The 23115-nt window shown below is 48.4% G+C and overlaps 1 protein-coding gene across 2 annotated transcripts in view; it reads right to left on the bottom strand.

Moving 5' to 3' along the window:
- The window catches only part of DHFR (dihydrofolate reductase), a 54843-nt gene that overhangs the window by 27743 nt on the left and 3985 nt on the right, over positions 1-23115 (bottom strand). For both annotated transcript variants that reach the window (XM_078617347.1, XM_078617346.1), the window contains exons 3-4: positions 20728-20774; positions 4473-4578 (exon numbers count right to left, since the gene is read on the bottom strand). In XM_078617347.1, the coding sequence (XP_078473473.1) occupies positions 4473-4578; positions 20728-20774 (153 nt within the window). The remainder of the gene's footprint in view (positions 1-4472; positions 4579-20727; positions 20775-23115) is intronic.

Raw genomic sequence — 23115 nt, forward strand, 5'->3', positions numbered from 1 at the left:
CCACTGATGGATGAAGGCCTCGCCACACAATATCATTCATGGGGGTTGTTTAACCGTGTACTCCACCACGCTGATCATTTTGGGATGTTAACCTCCGATTAGTGCAGTTGACTACTCACGGTGGGAAATGAGTTCAACATACATGGTGGAGCGATGGGGGGGGGAGAGGTTCAGCTATCTCTCCCCACTGATGTTAGCGGTGGATGGGAATCAAACTCAGGTTGCCAGTTTCCCAGCGCTGTGAGCAAACCTCTTCGCCACCACTCCCCAATGCTTTATGATTAGAAAATGTCCAAATGCAATAACATCTCAGAATGCTGAAATTATATTGGTGATATAAGGGGCCGTCCATAAATGACGTCACGCACCTGGGGGGAGGGGGGTCAGACATTTGTGACGATGTGTGACGAGGGGGGGGGGGTGAGAAATATGATGTCACGTCAAAATGCGCAACTTTAAATAAATATAGACAACACGTTCTACTTAATTAGATAGACTTTTTGATGTTTTCTCCTACAACATCAGAGTGCAGCGGCACATTAAATACGCACTACAATGACAATAGTTTAAAGCGATTTGAAGCATGTTGAATTTTTTTTGGGGGGGGTGGGCAGAGCTTTGTGACGTCATATTTGAGAGGGGGGTCTGACTTTTTGTGACGCTGTGTGACGAGGATGGGGGGTCAAAAATCGTCCAAAATCGCGTCACGTTGTTTATGGACGGCCCCTAAATGTCCAAATGTTAAGCCACTTTGTTGAGCTATCATTTGTGGCCAGGTCGCTTCTGGAAAATAAGTTGGGGATGGTTTAGTTTCATTAGTACAGTAAAACCTTGGATTGTGAGCATAATTCGTTCCGGAAACGTGCTTGTAATCCAAAGCACTCGTATATCAAAGCACTCATATATCAGTTGTGATCACGTGACGCTCGGCAGACAAAGTGTATGCACGTACTACTCGTATTGCAAGACCTCGCTCGTTTATCAAATTAATATTTATTTAAAAAAACTGCTCGTCTTGCAAAACACTCGCAGACCAAGTTACTCGCAATCCAAGGTTTTACTGTATGTGTTTGGGTGATTTGTTTACCTTTCTTGTACTTTGCACCACTATCATGTTTTTGCGTTGTTTGTTGTGACGTTCTTACCTGCCCCTACTGTACATCTGCAAAACAGAGCTTCATAACTCATCGGATTCCTCCACTACAAATACGGAAACTCGAGCAGTGCAATGTGAAAGTGAACGCATGGATGGGTAAGGCAGCAGTTAATTAAAGATTTGTTCCTCAGTTAAAATCAATTCTTATTCCCATGATATATCCCATTGTACACTTAAGAATCTAATACTGACAATCTCATCATCAGCCATGCTCTATCTATTGCTAGATGGGGGTTGTGGACCAGAGGTGTTAATATTCAGGACCAGCTTTGCATTATGTTTTCACAGCTTGTAGCAAATGTAGGCCGCGCGCAAAATCTTGCAAATTCAGTTTCGTTTGCGGGAACAGAATGGCCTTGTGAACGACGGCAGCACAGGGAGTTTTGCCATGCATGGTGGCCTTATCCATAATCGAGGTTTTTGGGTTAGAGCGTGTATATAACACATTCCTGCGGAGGGAGCTGGTAGGAACGTTGGGTTGCTCGGTCAATGGCCAGGGTCAACGGCGGCGTGGTGTATTCCGCAAATATGGCCGACTGTGAGGGCGGGCACAAGCCGGCGTGAGTAGGTTACACGTTGAGTTTTATAAGGGCACCACGGGGTGACCAGCGCCTCCCCACCCAGCCCCACCCTCCCCTCTCCACCCAGCCCCTCCCCACCCAGCCCCTCTCCACCCAGCCCCTCCCCACCCTCCCCACCCAGCCCCTCCCCACCCTCCCCTCTCCACCCAGCCCCACCCCACCCAGCCCCTCCCCACCCTCCCCTCTCCACCCAGCCCTACCCCTCCCATTTTTGGATGCACGACGGACGGACACAATAATCCCCTGTGGGCTGGTGTAACCAGGAGGTTCCTACCATTATAAATGTGTCGTTGAACCCACCACCATCCCCCACAGCCAATGAGTAACGTTTGTCACTTAAACAAAACATGCCAGTTCGTTACTAGTTCAGCCCACCGGTGTGTTGGAAAGTAAAACCCACAAGATTTACAATTCGAGTACAACGTTTCGCCAGTAATTACAACTAGGATAATCAGGTTGACAGTCAGAGTTGTGGAGAAATCCTCCTGCTTCGGTCTTAAAGAGAGGGATAAATGATGGCCTTCGTTTTTTAATCTGGTGCTACCTAGGTGGGGTTGGTGGATCGCACACAAATATCATCATATACAGTGATACCTCGGTTCACGAACTTAAATCGTGAACTGACTCTGGTCGCGAACCGAATTGGTCGTGAACCGAGGCACATTTTCCCATAGGGTTCAATGTAAATCCGGTTAATCCGTTCTGACCTTTTTTTTTGGTTTTTGAAGCACAAAATTATGAAACAAATTACAATACACATTAGTACTGTACAGTATAGTAATGTATAAAGAGAGAACACTAACCTTGCTTGAGATGACTTCAGTAAGCACTCAAACGGGTGAACTGTACAATACAGTAAGTACAGTATTGTACAGTACAGTACAGTTGTACAGTACTGTATGTGCTAAAAAGCACACCAAAAAGCAAAAAGTCACTGAAAGTGTCTTCACAGTACTCACAGTACTTCTTTCTGCGTCTCTTCTTCTCTCCACGATCTTCCTACAGGAAGTCACGACCATGTGACAGCCTGGAAATAGCATTAAAATGGCCGCGGCTCCTGGTCGTGAACCGAAGCGGAGTTCGTGAACCGGAGCATATTTTTATGAAATTTTCTGTTCGTGAACCGAGTTGTTCGTGAACAGAAGCGTTCGTGAACCGAGGTATCACTGTACCCTGCGACTCTCAGCCTGCTAAGGTTGCAAGGTCACCAGGAGATGGCAGTACAGCAAGCAGGTTCGTGACCAAGCCTATGTAGACGTTGGCGTGTTATTTCCACGAAGGCGTGGGTTTCCTTCGGGTACTGTTTTTGCATGTGAGTTTCATCCCATGGTGGCTGTGCGGTGGCCTGGAGCTTTCAGTATAGAAATGGATCCTTTCATATATCTGTGCGGCGCTTAACACGTCACCCCCTTGTATGCGCTGTGAGTTTTTCCCAGGCACTGGTGCTTCTTTCTCACGTGCAAAAAACTCACCGATTGACATTGGCCAAATAGAGGTGGATCTCGGGGACGGGGACGGGGGGGGGGGGGCTGAGCTAGCGCTGCTGAGATCTTCTGTACTGAATATCTGCTTCCTGTGATGAAATGGGGTTCTCAACTGCTGTGATGTCTCAGCCCAGTCACCTACTGGTCCCAGCCCGGCTACAGATGTTTGTGCAAATAAACCAATAAATTTGGTTTTGCTACATACCAGCTCTGAGAATGAAAAATATCTGTTTCACTCACGTGACGAACATCATTCTCTGTTGCAGGGTGGGTGGGAGGAGAGGTCACTTGATGGGATCTCAGAAGTGGTTCTGTGACATCTGCACACTCTGTCTCTTGGCATGACGCCGATAGCACGATTGTACTAAAAGTGGAAATAAAGATAAAAAGTTGCACTGGCCAAACATCTCAAAGAAGGGAGCTACCTGAAATATGCTTTGATGGCTCAGCAAATGGAGAAAAAAAACTGTAAAGGGCTTTTATTATTAATGTCCTATTTGCAGAGAAATTCATGCTTCCATAGGGGTGGGAGTTGACCCACTGAACCACTGCAATCTGTCTCATTGGCAGCCACTTCTCTCGAGCCGTGTGTGTACGCACAAGAGCCCATTCACACGCTCACGTATACACACTCGGCACGTATCGCACGTGTAGCCTTAGGCTGCAGACTTGGGTCGAGTCCTGCGCTGTCGATAGCACATTATATATAAAGCTGACGATGGTGACTGTTGTGGTTATATTGTTGGTGGTGGTGATTATTGCATAATAGTAAAGATGATATTGATGACAATGATGGCGATACTGATAATCCTAATGCTGAAAATGACAATTATGTTGAATCCTATGACAATGAAGATGATAATTAAAATATAAGAATGGCAATAATGAAGTTCCCACTATTTCTACCCAAAACGACCATAATGATGGAGATGATGCTGACAGTGATGATAAATGAGAATAATTAACGATGACAACTACAATCATAACAATGTTGATACTTTCATTATGACAAGCACCACGATGATTAAAATTCCAGAATAAAAAAAAATTAAGCTGCTGCCAATAACATGACACCAATGTTGATGACACAAACATTGAAAATTATGACATGAACGATGGTGATTCATGGCCATAGAATGATGATGACATTAATGATGGCAATGGTATCGATGACGATGACAATGCCTTTGATCATAGCGATGATGATGGTGACGATGTTGTTGTTGATGCTCTTACACTACAAGCACGTACTTCAGCTCCCGACTCAGGACGATGTTTATGCGATTTTTGAGCGGACGTTTTTTTTCGGGGATTGAAAACCACGTCTTGCGTCCCATGATCACCACGTTCTGCTTTCCTGCACACACCAACAACACAAAATTACACATACACACACACGTATTGACAAAATGCAATGTGTAGGCCGAACAGAGGCTGGTAGGGCAAGTGCTGCTGGCCAGTACCACGTCCCGCCACCTTTATCTCCCCACTGCTAATATTTTCACACCACACTAGGCACTCATTTAAGGCTGAGTAGGTCGAGGGGAGCCCAGGACTGGTTCAGACATTTGCCACTGATGTTGGCCATAAGCGGGAATCGAACTCGGGATGCTGCGTTCGTAGTGTAGTGCACTATAAATGTGCCAATGCTCCCCATAAACACACAAAGACAAAAGATTCCCTGTATCTTACCGAAAAAAGGCTTTTTTGTCTGTGTCCGTCCGTCTGTCCATCTGTCTGTGTGGACGCAACTTGCGAAGGATTTGGCTCGCGAACTGTGGGGTTTACGCTTAAAAAAAGTAGCCGGGTACCACGCCGTAAACCCCTGGGTGAGCCAGCACTATTCCGTTTTCCCATACGTCAACTTTAAAGTAGTAAAATGTGCTCTTTAGTGAGATTTTTCTTTATTTAAATATTTCCCCGCCCAAGCTGCCCGGGAGTTGCCCCTGGCAAAGCACGCTAGTCATCGGTGGAGGGTGGGGGGGATTTCTCATTCGCGTTCAAAATGCAACAAAAAATACACGCAACGCTGAGGTAAATTCGTCAAAGTGTCATGTCCTCTTCTCACCCCCCCCCCCCCACCCCAATGTGTGTACCTACTACTATAAGGTCGGTAAATACTAATATTATAGCGCTTAGATAGTAGTATTGTAGCGCGGGCGGGGGGATGGTGGGGGGGGATAGCGGCCCAGCCCCCAGCATCGCCGGCTGGGCAATCTAGGCGAGGCCGGGGGCTCTGCATGGGACTAGGCCTCACCATGGCACTCTGTCAGGTGAGTACGTTGTGCTATAGAGTCGATATATACTGCTATAGAGCCAGCATGTACTACTGTAGTGATAGCAGATACCACCACAGTCAGTATGTACTGCTGTAATCATACAGGTACCACCATAGTCAGTATGCACTGCTGTAATCATAGCAGGTCCCACCACAGTCAGTATGCACTGCTGTAGTGATAGCAGGTCCCACCACAGTCAGTATGCACTGCTGTAGTGATAGCAGGTACCACCACAGTCAGTATGCACTGCTGTAATCATAGCAGGTCCCACCAGTCAGTATGCACTGCTGTAATCATAGCAGGTACCACCACAGTCAGTATGCACTGCTGTAATCATAGCAGGTACCACCAGCCGGTATGCGCTGCTGTAGTGATAGCAGGTACCACCACAGTCGTTATGCTTTGCTGTAGTGAAAGCAGGTACCACCAGTCAGTATGCACTGCTGTAGTGAAAGCAGGTACCACCACAGTCGTTATGCTTTGCTGTAGTGAAAGCAGGTACCACCACAGTCAGTATGCACACTTGTAGTGAAAGCAGGTACCACCAGTCAGTATGCACTGCTGTAGTGAAAGCAGGTACCACCACAGACGGTATGCGCTGCTGTAGTGATAGCAGGTACCACCACAGTCAGTATGCGCTGCTGTAGTGATAGCAGGTACCACCACAGTCAGTATGCACTGCTGTTATCATAGCAGGTACCACGACAGTCGGTATGCACTGCTGTAGTGACAGCAGAAACCACCATAGTCGGTATGCAATGCTGTAGTTAAAGCAGGGGCCACCAAACTCGGTATGCACTGATGTTGTCATAGCAGGTACAAAGACAGTGGGTATGCACTGCTGTAGTTAAAGAAAGTAGCACCAAAGTTGGTATGCACGCTGTAGTGAAAGCAGGTTCCACCACAGTCAGTATCCACTGCTGTAATCATAGCAGGTACCACCACAGTCAGTATGCACTGCTGTTATCATAGCAGGTACCACCACAGTCAGTATCCACTGCTGTAATCATAGCAGGTACCACCACAGTCAGTATGCACTGCTGTTATCATAGCAGGTACCACCACAGTCAGTATGCACTGCTGTAGTCATAGCAGGTACCACCAGTTGGTATGCGCTACTGTGGCGATAGCAGGTACCACCACAGTCGGTATGCACTGCTATAGTGATAGTAGATACTTCTATCGAGTTGGTAGATACTGCTATATAGAGTTAGTAGACACTAAAACAGTCAGTATATACCATTACGGTCATTAAATACTGCTAGTCAGTAGATACTACTATACAGTCAGTAGATACTACTGTAGAATCAGTAGATTCTGCTATAGCATTAGTAGTTACTACTATAGTCAGTGGATACTACTATAGAGTCAGCAGATACTACTATAGAGTTAGTTGTTGGTACTATAGAGTCGGTAGATACTACTGTAGGGCCAGTAGATACTACTACAGGCAGTAGTTACTACAGTCAGCAAATACTACTAAACAGTCAGTAGCTACGACTGGCTCAGTAGATACTACTGTACAGTCAGTAGATATAACTACAGAGTCAATAGATACTACTTACTCTGTTGTATGTAGGGTGTGTAGTTATATATACCTTCGCGGGGGTAAAGATATTTTTTGAGGGGGGGTTCGACAATTTTCGGAAACCTTTGAGATCAACTATTTACCCCACACTTTCTATAACTTTTTGGACTTGTGCAAGCCTCTTATAATTTTGTTGGTGGAGAAATGGACAAACGGCCCACCAGGCTTTCACAATACCTTAGTATCTGTGTATGTATATGTAAGGTTTTTAAGAGAAGTTTTGAAATATATTTTTCGCCCGGGCAACGCTGGGTACTTCCCGCTAGTAGCCTATCAAAGGCTGTTGGGGAAAGTTCTGTACACATGTACACACCTGAATACACAACAGTCATTCACCACCAGGCAACGCTGGCATCACCACAATATGTTTGCCAGGCTAGGTGCCCATGTGACGCCACAAGGAGTGGAGAGGGTTTGCCAATGGGACTTCACGTGGCAGACACGGTTTTAATGGATTCAAAACCTGTATAGCTGCTTGCGGCAAGTGCTGTTATAGTGAGCAACAATGAAGGTGGGCACAGCTTACGAGGGGCGGTGTGGTCAGAAACACACCAAACCACCTTTGCATTCCTAGTGTTGATGTTCTTACACACTGCACTAGGTACTCACAGAAGGCTCAGTCGACTTCGTGGAGGCCCAGAACCAGGTCAGATATAATTTGGCACTGATGTTACGCTGTGACCAGGAATCAAATCACAAGATATTAATCACTGTGCTTCCACTCTCTACCCACATAGTAAAAGATCCACACTTATGCTTGCGGCCAGTCAGGGTAAATGCTGTTTGCCAACACCGATTAAATTTGGCAGTGCAGACATGAAAGTGGTGTGGCAAGCCTCAAGCAAAGACGTTTTGTCTCCCCAGTGCTTATGCATTTAACACAGCGCACCAGGTACATATCTTATGCTAAGTCGACCCAGGGAAATCCCAAGACAGGGTCGGATATCACTCGACATTAACGTCAGCGGCAAGCGGGAATCTAACGTGCTTCGTAATGTTTGCAGCGGGGTGCACTTATCACTAGGTCACACTGACAGGTACAAAGACAAAGATCCCCTGTATATACCACACAGGCTGTTGTGGCAAGCGCTCTTCGTGAGTGTGGATATATACGCCTACAAGCAGGCATGCACACACAAGCCCGAGATTTCAGGGAGCACAATGAGCGGGCGAATCGATCACACACATCACAGGCACCTAAATAAAACCTGGCCACGCAACACACAGCACCGTTTTAGCAATACTAATTAGGGCAATTTAATTATCAGACAGGGCGGTGCGGTGCTTAAAGCTCTTACAAGTTTGCCCATTTAGAATCCCTATCAGGAGTAAACTCGCTCACAATCATCAACCTCACCTCTATGGAGTCGATAAAATTAGTATCATTTTGTGGTAATCCGAGGAAAAAATTTGGAAATTCTGCAATTAGTGTGCAATGGACATTGGAAGTATGTACTGGACGATGCTCGTCTTGGCATACATTTTGGACCGCGTTATTTGTTAGCAATGGTGTCACACAAACATGGACTGTTCAGCACACTGTACTGCAAGCTGTCAGGGTAAGTGCCGTTCGTGAGCACCTACTAAGGTCAGCACGGCACATGAGGCGGGGGGGGTGATTTGGCCGGCGCCACACGTGCCCAAGTTTTTGTTTCGCTGATGCTAATGTTCACACACACATACACACCCCGCACAAAGTACTCAATCAAGGCTGATCAGACCTAGGGGAAGCTCAGCCCAAACTCTTGATACTGGTGTAGTGCGCCATAGCTTCTTCCACACACCAGAAGGAGAATGACTGAGTTGTCAATGCAATAACAATGCGACAGATCGTTATACAACACAAATCTTCAATACAATAATTGCCCGTGGAACAGGCGTTAGGATTTTAATTCTGCTGAGCCAATTCCACAAACCATTACCGGTGAATATTCCTCTTGACCTTGTTCTAAATGGGAAATAAATTGCTGCCGAATTCCACGGAGGGAGATTCAACATCTGCCGTGAAACCCCATTGATTTTGGGGTGTCAAGAGAAAATAATGAACGATACTTAACGCTTGCCACGATAGTCACAATGCCATAAATTCTGTGCATTGGCCTTGGTGCAGCGGTGGTTGACGCACTGTGTTGAGCTTAAGGTCACGTTACCCTTGCAAATGAGAGTATCCTGATCTTTATAGTTCTCACCTGGTTAAACAAAATATACCTAAAACACGACACAATAACCGGCCACAGCTAACATCAGTCTTCTTACTTATATAAGTAATTTTTTGTTTGTCTGTCTGTGTGTCTGTCTGTGTACGCAACTTGCGACGGATTTAACTCGCGAACCGTGGGGTTTATGAATAAAAAAAAAGTACCCAGATACCACGAAATAAGCCCCGTGGTGAGCCAGCGCTATTCGTATTTCACATCCATCAACTTAAAAGTAGTTAAATTAACAATTTATTACTATTAATTATTATATTACTATGTTGAGCGAGCGCCAAAGTACGCATCTGCGCATGCGCGAGAAAGCTGAGCCGTGGTTGGCCCGAGCAACGCACACACGCGATTGGTGGGGGGAGGGGGGAATTCTCATTCGCGTGAAAAATGCAAAAAATATGCACACAACGCTAAGGTAAATTCTTCACAGTGTAATGTCCTCTTCTCCCCCCCTCCCACCCCAATGTGTGCAGTTACTACTATAGAGTCAGTAGATGCTACGACTATAGTCCATAGATAGTGGGGGGGAGTATAGCAGCCCAGCCCCAGCCTGCCAAGGTGCCACCTCGGCCGGCTGGGCAATCTAGGCGAGGCCGGTGGCTCTGCACGGGACTAGGCCTCACCACGGCACTCTGTTAAGTTAGTAGTTTACTGCTATAGAGTCGATATATATTATAGAATCGGTAGATATGACTATAGAGTTGGTAGATACTACTGTAAAGTCGGGAGATACTACTGTAGAGTCGGTAGATACTACCGTAGAGTCGGTAGATACTAATATAGAGTCGGTAGATACTACTGTAGAGTCGGTAGATACTACTGTAGAGTCAGTAGATACTACTGTAGTGTCAGTAGATACTACTGTAGAGTCGGGAGATACTACTGTAGAGTCGGTAGATACTACTGTAAAGTCAGTAGATACTACTGTAGATTCGGTAGATACTACTGTAAAGTCAGTAGATACTACTGTAGAGTCGATAGTTACTACTGCAGAGTCGGGAGATACTACTGTAAAGTCGGTATATACTACTGTATATTTAGTAGATACTACAGTCAGAAGATCCTACTGTAGAGTTAGTAGTTACTACTATAATCAGTGGATACTACTATAGTCAGTATTTACTACTATAGAGTCGATAGATACTACTATAGAGTCGGTAGATACTATAGTCAGTAGATACTACTACAGTCAGTAGAAACCACTAGTCAGTATACTGCTGCAGAGTCGGTAGATACGACTATAGAGTCAGTAGATACTACTAGAGTCAGCAGATAATGCTATAGAGTATGCAGATACTACTATAAAGTCATGAGATATTGCTATAGAGTTAGTAGTTACTAATATATTCAGTAGATACTACTATAGTCATTAGATACTACTGTAGTCATTATTTACTACTATAGAGTTGGTTGATGCTACTATAGTCAGTAGATACTACTGTGTAGTTCGTATATACTGTCAGTAGATTCTACTACGATCAGTAAATACTACTAGTCAGTAGAGACTACTATAGTCAGTGGATACTACTGTAGAGTTAGTAGTTACTACTATAGTCAGTGGATATTACTATAGTCAGTAGTTACTACTATAGAGTCGGTACATACGACAATAGTCGGTAGATACTGCTATAGTCATTAGATACTACTGCAGAGTCAGTAGTTACTGCTATAGAGACGGTAGATACTACCGTAGTCAATATATACTACTATAGTCAGTAGATAATACTACAGCCAGTAGATTCCACTAGTCAGTATATACTGCTGCAGTCAGTAGTAACGACTATAGTCAGTAGAAACTGCTATAGTCAGCAGATACTGCTATAGCGTCAGCAGATATTATTATAGACTCAGTAGATACTGCTATGGAGTTAGTAGTTAATACTATAGTCAGTGGATACTACTGTAGTGGGTTCTATTGAGACGCACTCTTGAGTATGGAGGTGTAGTAACGCTTATGACTCGTTGACACCGGAGTTGGAGGCACACTTGTTTATTTGAATACCAACTTTGTGACATACACAATTGAGGGGGTATCGGCCCCCTCACCCGTCTATCTGAGGACACACCTCTAGGCTAACCTTAGCCTGCCTCTGAGTCCTCCACTAATGGGCTAGGGGAGGCTATCTTGGCCCGACACTGGTCAGTCGGGCCCGGTACCCAGAGTCCAGACCAGCACTGGCTCTGGCTCTGGTACCACGCCACTGGCTCGAGCCTGCGCGGTCCTGATAAGGACGGCGTACCAGGGGGAGTCCAGGGCTCTATCTCAGACGTCTTCCGCCTCCTCTTCTTTAGCTAAACATCACTCCCGAGCCCCCCGATACATTCCCCTTTTATACACCCCCCTCCCTGAGGGGTGGGGCCCCGGGGGATCGTAACGTCCGAAGCGCGGACGTCGTAGAGGGCACCTGCCCGTGCACTGACGTAGCCCCGCCCACTGTGCTTGTTTACCATAGGCTGCCATGCATAACGGGCTCTCTGTAACAGCCCTACATCACTCCCCCCCACATAGCATGCAGCCGTCCCGGCTGCCAACATACAAAATTTGACAATAAAGGTGCCTTCACCCCCTGACGTGTGCCTCACTATTTTTGAACCATAACAGGAACCAGAACAAGACACAACAACAAGATGAGAAACAACCCGTCGCACCCCCCCGAATAAATACGAATTCCGTAAAAAAAAACAGCTTATATACAACCAGCAGGGAACCCACCCCGCACACACAACAAACGGTGAACCCAACATATGTACATCCGAGGAGCGGGAAACACACCATCCACACAACAGCCAATAAACACAACAGCTATGTACACATTTTCCGGCCTCACAACAGTTTGCGCATTTTAGCGCGCGTCCTTGCAGCGGGCCCCTCACACGGGGTAACCCCGCGTGGCGGACCATCAGGTGGCGACTGTCCGTCTTGAGGTGAGCATTCCTCTGACTCCGCGTGACCCTCGGTATCCGCAGGAGGGGTGATCGGGCGTGAGCCCGTCACTCCTGATGCTCCTGAAGGTGGCACAGCCGGCAAGGCATCAGGTGAGAGCGACAGAGACGGACCCAGCAAGTCGGCTGACCCCCCACATGTTTGGCCACGCGCGTGTGAAGTGGGGTCGTGTACCGCAGCGAAGGGTTTTAATCTGGAGGGGTGCACGAACCATCGCCGCTTCCCCCACTTGATGCGCACGCACTGCGGACGTAACACCTCCACCACTTCCACAGGGCCCCGCCACGGCCGCACAAGTTTAGAGGAGGTTGCCAGTGGCACCTGGGGGCAGTGCAACCATGCCTTGTCCCCCGGCTTCCACTGCAGCATGTGCGCTCGACTCAATCTGAGGCGCTCATTTGCCTTCTGACGGAGGTCAGAGTTTTGCATTGCAGCATCCCGTGCCTCGGTCAATTTGTCCAGATTAAATTTAACGTGGTCAGCCAGATTAGTTTTTCCCTGCGGCACGGGGATCCGCAACTGGGCACGAACAGGCGGGTCTGGTTCTCGGCCGTACATGAGGTAAAAGGGAGAAAACCCCGTAGCCGCATGGGGTGCCATCCGGTACGCCGCCAAGACCCCCTGAATTTGTAGGTCCCAATCCGTTTGCGAGTCCGAAACTTGTTGTGATAACATGGACGAGATGGTGCGATGCAAACGTTCGACCATCCCGTCAGTTTGTGGGTGATATGGGGAGGTCCGAATTTTCTTTGTGCCCAGGAGATCGCAGACTTGTCTGAGTAGTTTACCGGAAAAATTTCTGCCCTGGTCGGTCAGCAGCCTCTCCGGAGCACCTTTGTCCAGGACATAACCCTGAACAAAGGCCTCCACGATGGCTGCTGCCGACTGGTTGGCCAAAGGCCAGGCCATAGGCCAGCGTGTAAAATACTCGACACCCGTCAACAAATATCTATTCCCTCTGGGGGTGGCGGGGAATGGTCCCAAAATGTCCAGAGCGACCAGCTCGTTTATCCTGGACACTTTGATCGATTGCAAGGGCGGGTTAGACTCCCGTGCCGGCGGTTTGCGTTGTGCACATTGAGGGCACGATCCCAACAAATCCCCCACATCCCTCGTCATGCCAGGCCAGTAAAAATCAAGTTGCAGCAAGGCGAGAGTCTTTTGGGTCCCCAGGTGTAGGAGGCGCTCATGAGCGGCCCATACCACCCTACCCCGCAACCCAGTAGGGACAACCAGCCGATGTCGACGTGACTTCCCGTCCCAATGCATTAGCAGACCTTGGCACATTTCCCATGCGTCGGAACCACCTCTTTTTCCCCCCGCCGCACCGCCAACGCGACGTCGCCACCCGAGGAGGGAGACATCCTCCATCTGGAGGCGCCCCCATTCAATGACGGGCAACCCCAACAGGGAATCTTTGCCCTGTTGTTCGATCGAATTAGGAACCATTGCATCGTCGTCGTTGGCGGCCGCCAAGACAGGTACCGATGTGTCCCCTGGAGGCCTGCAACGTCCAGACCCCAGGAGGCATGCACACTCGGAGGTGGTTGGCAAGCGTGACAGAGCGTCCGCGTTGGTGTGGCGAACGCCCTTACGGTATGTGGTTTGGAAATCGTAATCCTGGAGGACCTCCAACCATCGGGACAATTGTCCCGATGGCTGTTGGACCCTCAGGGCGTACTGCAGTGCCGCATGATCTGTGCGGACGGTGAAATGCCGACCGTACAGATATGGGCGATACTGTTGGACGAAATGGACAATTGCCAACAGTTCCCTACGGGTGACACAATACCGTTGCTCCGCTGGAGACAACACCCGACTGCCGTACGCAACCACATGTTCCACGCCGTCAACCACCTGGGAGAGCACGCCCCCAATACCCGTGTTGCTCGCATCGGTGTCGAGCAAGAACGGTTTTGAAAAATCAGGGTAAATCAGGGGAGGAGCGTTTACCAAAGCATCCCGAAGGGAGCAAAAAGCAGCCTCCTCCTCCTGACCCCAGCAAAACCGAACCCCTTTAGATGTTAAAGCATGTAGGGGTTTGGCGATAGTCGCAAAATTAGCGACGAAGCGTCTATAATACGACGCAAACCCAATAAAACTCCTAACCTCTCCCACTGAGGTGGGAGTCGGCCAGGAGCTTACACACTGCGTTTTGGCGGGATCGGTAGAAATACCTGAGCGCCCCACGATGTGCCCCAAATAACGCACCGACTCGCGTAACAAATGGCATTTTTGGGGCTTAAATTTCAAATTAGCAGCCCGCATCTTTAGGAAAACCGCCCGCAACCTCTGGAGATGTTCCTCAAAAGTTTTGCCAAAGACAATGACGTCATCCAAATAAATCAGGCACGACTCCCATTGCAATCCAGCCAAAACCAATTCCATCAACCGCTGGAAAGTTGCCGGCGCTGAGTGTAAGCCCATCGGCAACCGGTTGAATTGAAACAGGCCGTGCGGAGTACGGAAAGCAGTTTTAGGCTTTGAATCATCGTCCAGAGGAAGCTGCCAGAATCCCGAAAGTAAGTCCAATGTGGAGAAGAATCGCGCTCCCGCCAAGGCGTCAAGCGATTCGTCCATCCGTGGGAGCGGGTATGCGTCGGCAACCGTAATTTTATTAAGGCGCCGAAAGTCAACGCAAAACCGCAACGAACCGTCCTGCTTCTTAACCAGGACGATCGGCGCTCCCCAAGGGCTGTTGGAGGGAGAAATTATGTCGGCGGCTAGCATGTCATCAACAGCCGATTTGACATGGTCCTTTTCGGCGGGACTCAACCGAAAAGGATTTTGGCGTATTGGCGCGCTGTCACCCGTATCAATATGGTGACGCAGCAGATGAGTGCAGCCCAAATCGTATTTATCCCGACTGAAAACGTCGGAAAATTCCCTCAGTAGTGTCTTAAGACGTTGGCGCTCTAAATTTGACAGGTCCGTCGATCCCGCGCAAAGCGCCTCGAGCCACCCTTCATCGCTGTCTGAATGTGGTCGCGGTCCAGGGGCAGCGCCGACATGACTCGCGACGGGTTCCTCACAGGGCACCGGCGTTGCGTGAGCAAGCACGGTCCCCTGTGGGACCACCACCGTCTGCGAGCCCACATTGAGGACCGCGATGAAGGGTTCTCCATCCCCTCTCACTATGGTCTGGGCCGGGAGTAAATTAGGTCCACTGACCCCGGCCCTAGACGGTCCCAGCAAAACCCCTTGAGCCCCAATGCCCTTAGCGAAGGGCCGCCGAAGTCTCAAAGGAATTAACATTTGCGCCCCCGGAGGAACGCGCACCGTTCTATCTACGAACGCCGGCACCGTCGCGAACGCCGTCCGGCTCGTAGCGGGGGATGGCAAAAACGCCATGCGTCGGCCCGATGGGAGCTCAATGCATCCCTGGTCGATTAATATCCTAATCGGCATTTTGGCCAGGAAATCCGTCCCCAGCAGGCACGGAACCGCCAGCGAGGAGGAAACAAAAATCGGCCCAGATAATTTAATATCCCCGACACAAATTTGGGCTCGAATTTGTCCGATGATGCCAAGTGAACCCCCGTTAGCAGCAAAGAATGGCACATTAACAGGCATCAAAGGACGGCTCTGGGCAGGGAGAATGTTATAAATCAACTCCGAAATAATGGTCGCCGATGCTCCTGTATCGACCAAGATGCGAACCTCCACCCCATCGATGTGACCCACAACGGCCGACGACCCCGACGACGCGGCTACAACCCGATGGGCCAACACGGACCACTGGCTGGGTTCAATGTGAGTACCCAGAGCGGTGCGTGTTGGTGCCATGGTACGCGATATTGGCCCCCCCTTCGCTGCGGTGTTTAAGTGTGCGACGGGCGTGTGCGTGGGCCAAACGTGAGGGGTGCCGCGACTCGCCGGATTATGATGGTGGAGCTTGTGACGAGGGCCGGCGTCCCGTTGAGGTGTCGTCCCGCGCTGCCGAGGAGAGCGGCACCCCGAGGCGACGTGGCCCCGGATGCCGCAGTTGTAGCAGCGTGGAAGCGCTGGTGGCGACGATGGACGTTGTAGATGGCTTGAACCGGCCCGGTCCCCCCGCGCTCCCGCTCCGTGCTGCCGTCGATGGTTGATGGCGCAAACCTCTTCCGCCGGGAGGGTGGCCGCAGCGACGGCGCGCCCGCTCGCCGCCTTGCTGGCCTTCCGTCGTTGAGAGGACAGGTTTGCGTGGAGGAGACGGGCCGCTTGGAGGGAGCACATTTCTGCATCGTCCTGTGCGACAATGACGATGTCTAAGTCGTCCGCCAGCAAAAGTATCTTTTCTGTCACCATGGCGTCGATCCCCTCGTCGTCCATTCGTGGAAAGGCTTCCTTTGCCAGCGCCAGGAGGCTTGTACGGTACGCCAGGGGCGACTCCTTCGTCCCCCGCTGGCGATCGTAAAAGAGTTGACGACAGTCCGATGGTGGCCCATACACAGCGGACAGCACTTGCATCGCCTTCCGCAGCGTGGAACGCCTCTCCTTCGTTGCCGATGTTAGTGTGGCGAGGGCGTCGCTGTCGAGGAGTGCTGGCAGTGCTCGGAGAGCCTCGGCGTCTGTCCACTGTGCCATCTCCTGGTGAGCGAGGAAGCGCCGCTGGAAGCCGCCCCAGTCGCCCTCCTCGCCCACAAATTCTTTGAGCGGCGGCAGTCGCTGATGTAAGGCAGCGGCTGCAGAGGACGATCGCGCTCCCTCGTCTCCCTCACTCGACTCAGCGTCGGCCCGAAGCAGCGATGGCATCGCCGGTCGCACCCGTGGTGACGCGGCAGGTACTGTACTCCCGCCGTTGGACGCGATGCTTAGAGCGGCCACGCCCTCAACAGCAGCTGCGGCGATGGCGGGAGTTTCAAAATGTTGCTCCGTTGAAATGGCGGGAAGGCGCTGTGGTCGTTGGCTGCCGTCGCCTCGTGGCGGTCCCGCAGCCCCCAGCCGTGTGATGTTATCGAGCATGGCGGCTGCGGCGTACAGCAGCTCGGCCAGCTTCGCGTGCGCCTGCCTCAGCCCCTCCGTCGACGGCTCCCCTTCCTCCAGCTGCTGTGGCGTGGATGCACCCAGCCCCGGCTGCTCGATGGCATCTTCAGCCGTCTCGGGCTCTCCAACTGCAGCGGTGTCCTCCGCTCCTGGTACTCCGACTCGAGTCGTCCGGCGTGTATCCATGTTCGTACTTTGTTTCACTTCTGACGCCAGATGTAGTAACGCTTATGACTCGTTGACACCGGAGTTGGAGGCACACTTGCTACTATAGTCAGTAGATACTACTGTGTAGTTCGTATATACTGTCAGTAGATTCTACTACGATCAGTAAATACTACTAGTCAGTAGAGACTACTATAGTCAGTGGATACTACTGTAGAGTTAGTAGTTACTACTATAGTCAGTGGATATTACTATAGTCAGTAGTTACTACTATAGAGTCGGTACATACGACAATAGTCGGTAGATACTGCTATAGTCATTAGATACTACTGCAGAGTCAGTAGTTACTGCTATAGAGACGGTAGATACTACCGTAGTCAATATATACTACTATAGTCAGTAGATAATACTACAGCCAGTAGATTCCACTAGTCAGTATATACTGCTGCAGTCAGTAGTAACGACTATAGTCAGTAGAAACTGCTATAGTCAGCAGATACTGCTATAGCGTCAGCAGATATTATTATAGACTCAGTAGATACTGCTATGGAGTTAGTAGTTAATACTATAGTCAGTGGATACTACTGTAGTGGGTTCTATTGAGACGCACTCTTGAGTATGGAGGTGTAGTAACGCTTATGACTCGTTGACACCGGAGTTGGAGGCACACTTGTTTATTTGAATACCAACTTTGTGACATACACAATTGAGGGGGTATCGGCCCCCTCACCCGTCTATCTGAGGACACACCTCTAGGCTAACCTTAGCCTGCCTCTGAGTCCTCCACTAATGGGCTAGGGGAGGCTATCTTGGCCCGACACTGGTCAGTCGGGCCCGGTACCCAGAGTCCAGACCAGCACTGGCTCTGGCTCTGGTACCACGCCACTGGCTTGAGCCTGCGCGGTCCTGATAAGGACGGCGTACCAGGGGGAGTCCAGGGCTCTATCTCAGACGTCTTCCGCCTCCTCTTCTTTAGCTAAACATCACTCCCGAGCCCCCCGATACATTCCCCTTTTATACACCCCCCTCCCTGAGGGGTGGGGCCCCGGGGGATCGTAACGTCCGAAGCGCGGACGTCGTAGAGGGCACCTGCCCGTGCACTGACGTAGCCCCGCCCACTGTGCTTGTTTACCATAGGCTGCCATGCATAACGGGCTCTCTGTAACAGCCCTACAGAGGCAACAAGTTTTATACACTAACACAACACAGGTAATTCTACAGTCACGGGATAACGACTAAGGGTGGTGACCACCTTGGATAGCTGCATAACACTCACGGGAACACTATATAATCTGCCGGGCCAGCGAACACATTGCCCAGCTCTCGACGTCTTCTCTCACGCCCGAAAACTGAGGATCCAGGACTTGGCGGGCAGGCCCCATCTCTCTTCAGCTGCACTCCTATGACGGCGACCCCGCCGGCCTCTCCGCCCCGGTTTATATCCGCTGTGGGGTGGGCCACACAACCTTCCAGATTCTTCTCGAGGGCTCTGGTACCTCATCACGTGTCCCACTCACCCCCCGTTGGGGGTAGCCCCTTCCATCTCGTCCGGTCACGTGTCCTCCCGGGTTCACCCAAAGGCCACGTCCTCACGCGCTCTCTCTCATCGTTTCCAGGGCCATGCCCCTACAACACCCCCTTCCACTGGGTACTGTGGCTACCCTCTAGTGATGTCTAGTATGTCACCACACTACTATAGAGTCAGCAGATACTGCTATAGAGTTAGTAGTTACTACTATAGAGTCGGTAGATACTACTGTAGGGTCAGTAGTTACTACTACAGTAAGTAGATACAACTATACAGTCAGTAGCTACTACTGGGCTCAGTAGAGACTACTGTACAGTCAGTCGATATAACTACAGAGTCAGTAGATACTACTATAGAAAATAAATAGATACTACTATAGAGTCAGTAGATACTACTGTAGAGCCAGATACTACTATAGTCAGATACTACTATAGAGTCACTAGATACTACGCACGCTATTGTATGTTGGGTGTTTTGGTATATATGCCTACGCGGGAGTAAAACATTTTTTTGAGGGGGGGGGTCGACAATTTTCAGAAACCTTTAGGATCAACTATTTACCCCCCACTTTCTATAACTTTTTGGACTTCTGCAAGCCTCTTTTAATTTTGTTGATGGACAAATGGACAGACGGCACGCCGGGCTTTCACAATAGCTTAGAATTTGTGTATGTATATGTTATGTTTTTAAGAGACGTTTTGAAATATATTTTTCCACCGGGCAACGCCGGGTACTTCCCGCTAGTATCTTATATAGATTAATATAGTGACACGAATATTTAAAATTGTGACATGAACAATGGCGATTCATGGCCAAATAATGATATTAATGATGGCAATGGTGGTGATGATAAGAATGCAGATGAAGGTAGCCATGATGATGATGACGCTGACAATGTTGTTGTCTCATTGTCTCGTGTCCTCTTCTTTCCAGAGGGGTGGTGGTATTCAGCACCTCCCTTCACTTCTCCCGGCCCTACATCAGTCTCACCGTATTGTCAGTCTCCATCCCTGTCAATTAACTTCGTCATCCGTCCATCGCCTTCTTGCTCTACCTCGGGAGCTCTGACCAGATTGTGCATCCTTGTACTGTGGCCTTTACCAGACAACCTAACGTCAGTGGCGAATGATATATGAACCTATCCCGAGCTTCTCAATTCACCAACCAGTATGTAGCAGTGCGGTGAAGTATGGTGGAACAAACCCCCATAATGAACACGGTTTGGGGAGGCCTTCATCCAGCAGTAGATTGACAAAGCACTGAATTTTACGTTGGCCTTACAGTCCACCCCTTATTACAGGATGACAACCTTAAAATAAGTGTCTGGTATTTGTAAATTATTACTATTAGGCATTTAAAGATGCATTTATTTATTGATAGATATATTCTCACACTACCGATGCATACATCCATTGAAGCGTGTAAGATTAAATTATTTTGAGGTATCCACATGGCTCAGAGGTCAGACCGCTGAGATCCTGGGTTTGAACCTGGGTTTCAGCCGAAAACGAAACGGCCAGTGGAAGCAGATTTCACAGAACTGCTTCCAAGATCCCTTTAGTCACCCGGGGGTGCACTTCCCACACACTCTGCGACAGAAAAATATTCATCACACGGCAATAAAACTGATAGTTTTACTTCTCAGAGCTAGAAAGCATCCAAATTAAGTTAACAATTTTTGAATAACATAATGCGAGGAGTTCTGTGCAGTCACCGGTGACTGGAGACCATCATCTTGCTACACTTGAAGACCCAGTATAACCGCGGGCGACTTAAATTTCGATTCATAGCCAGGATCTCAGCGATGCCTTGTTCTTTTGCTTTAAATACCTTCAGCTGCAGCAGCAGTTATGGTCTGGAAAAAGTCGAAGTCTATCCTGTAAAAGATAAAAATCACAAACAAAGTGAGAATTACGTAAACTTCAAGACAATTTGTTATGCAATGTGCCAAGCTGGATTGTATTCACTCTATTTTAAACGGTCAACTATTCAACACCCCCACTGAACTTGCTTTCCAGTATTCCACTTCCCAAAAATGTATACGAAAGAATAAAACACAAAAAAATGAAAATGACGTCCTTAATTTAACCATGAGAGAAGCACCCATAAAGTCGCTTTATATTTATTGCAAGAGTAACCTGGAATTGCACGGGCCTGATTGCCATGTGTTCAAATGTTCTCATGTGTGACGATGCCTCGATCACCAACAATGGGATACATCAGTGACAATGTGTTTCACTACTTTAATTCAGAAGTGAATCTGACCCCTTATTTAAAATTGTGTAAATTTGGCTGTGTCTTTTTGCAGCTCTTGTCATTTAAGATAAAGAAAATTAGTATAACTAAACCACTTTATTCAAAATATAATTATAAAAAACTGAATTTGTCATTCTCTGTCACTCTATCAGTGACAGAACTTGATACATTTTTTTCATGCAGTCAGTTAAGGCCTCATTTTGACCAGAATGAACCGGCGATCTATGTTATGAATGCTGACCTAGGTTTGACCCATCACCTTTCACCTACAATAAAATTGCAGGGTCTCATACATTTCTAAAAGGTTTTGCTCGAAGTTTTTAGATGACTGTTGTAAATTGTTTCACGAAATTAAACATTTCATAACCATTTTTTACTGTCATAAAAAATGCCTTCCAGCAAAATGTTGTTTGGCACTGAGAGAGAGAAAACAATGTACTGTACACGACATCGTTGCACTAACTACTCAATATACATACTGCTGCATTGAGGCAACTGATATTACCATGTTAATTGGCTGTAGTAATTACATTTTCACTGTGTTATTTAAAAGTTTGTGACATTTCACCTTTCCCCAGCAATTCAATGAATTGTCATAATTTGGCCTCAAAATTTTATGCAAGAATTTATGTTTTTTTGTCCGACATGCATGGTATCAATTACATTGTTTTTTTGGTATTTTCACTCCATTAGCTCTGATATCGTTATCATGTCATTTGCATAAAATAGAGAAATGATCACTTTGCAAAAGCACAATTTGAAGCACGTATCATGAACGTAAGAATGATCAGATCATGCTTAGTTATACATGTAGATTTTATGGACAAACACAGGATGGTAATTCTACAGTTCAACTACTGGGAGAATGTATTTGGACAAACTGGCTCCAATCACTGGGCTCTTAAGGCTGCCACACACACCTGCATACCGCAAGTGTGAATTAGGGTTAGGATGCCCTCTGCTGTTGGTGGCTATGCACACGTACGTCTGCCAATCATATCATGCCGTTAACCCATAATACCTGGTCAACCAATACTTGTGGTCTCCAAGCAGCGGGCCTTCTACACTTTACGTGGCCTTAAACTGAACCTGGTTTGTCAGAAACAGTTTGTTAACATCACTGTCATTTAATGGTGACTGTTGCTGTGTATTTGTGTATGTGGGAGAGTGTGTGGATTAACTCTGGCTCCAGTCACCATGAGGGGTGGACAGTCGTCTACTCTAAACAACAGGGAGTGGCTCTTCTTCTGAACAAAATTATGAAGGGGACGTGGGAGGATGGTGGTGAAGTATGGGAAGCCGTAAGCCCCAGGCGACTGTGGGCTCGCCTCCCCATCAACAGGAGGTGGTAAATGATGGTGGTTGCTTATGCCCCCGCTGAAGATGAACATCAGTGCAGGCAAGGCTGATGAGTCAAATGCCATCTATGGCCCCCTGTCACAGGTGCTAGCTAAAGTGGCCCCACGGGATAGTTAACCTGTTTGGTGACTTTAATACCCGAGTGAGTCATGACACCGGCACCTGAACAGGAGTGTTTGGAAGACGTGGGCCAGATCAGCTCAAAAACAACAGTAGGAGGCTGCTAAACTTTTGTGCAGCCAATGGGTTTGTAATTACCAACACGCTGTTCCAGCATTGGCGCATCCACATAACATCATGGATGCATGCCAGGTCCAAGCAGGAACATCTGCTGGACTATACTGTGATGGAACAGCGGATGCGGGCCCATGTCCTTGACACCAGGACCTACCATGCAGCTGATCTGCCCACTGACCATTGGCTTGTCATCTGTAAGATGTGGCTGCCATTCTTAAACTCTGGTGGTGGGTGTTCATCTTGGACCCCATTCAAAACCAGTAGCCTGGTCTCAGGTAGTTGATGAAAGATGCAAATGAGAATTTCATCATCGCTTGCAGCTAGGGTTGGCATCGCCCCCCCCCTCCTCCTGATGCCGAGGGGAAA

This window comes from Lampetra planeri, chromosome 53, assembly GCF_965212315.1.
Source record: "Lampetra planeri chromosome 53, kcLamPlan1.2.h2, whole genome shotgun sequence".
Classification (NCBI taxonomy): domain Eukaryota; kingdom Metazoa; phylum Chordata; class Hyperoartia; order Petromyzontiformes; family Petromyzontidae; genus Lampetra; species Lampetra planeri.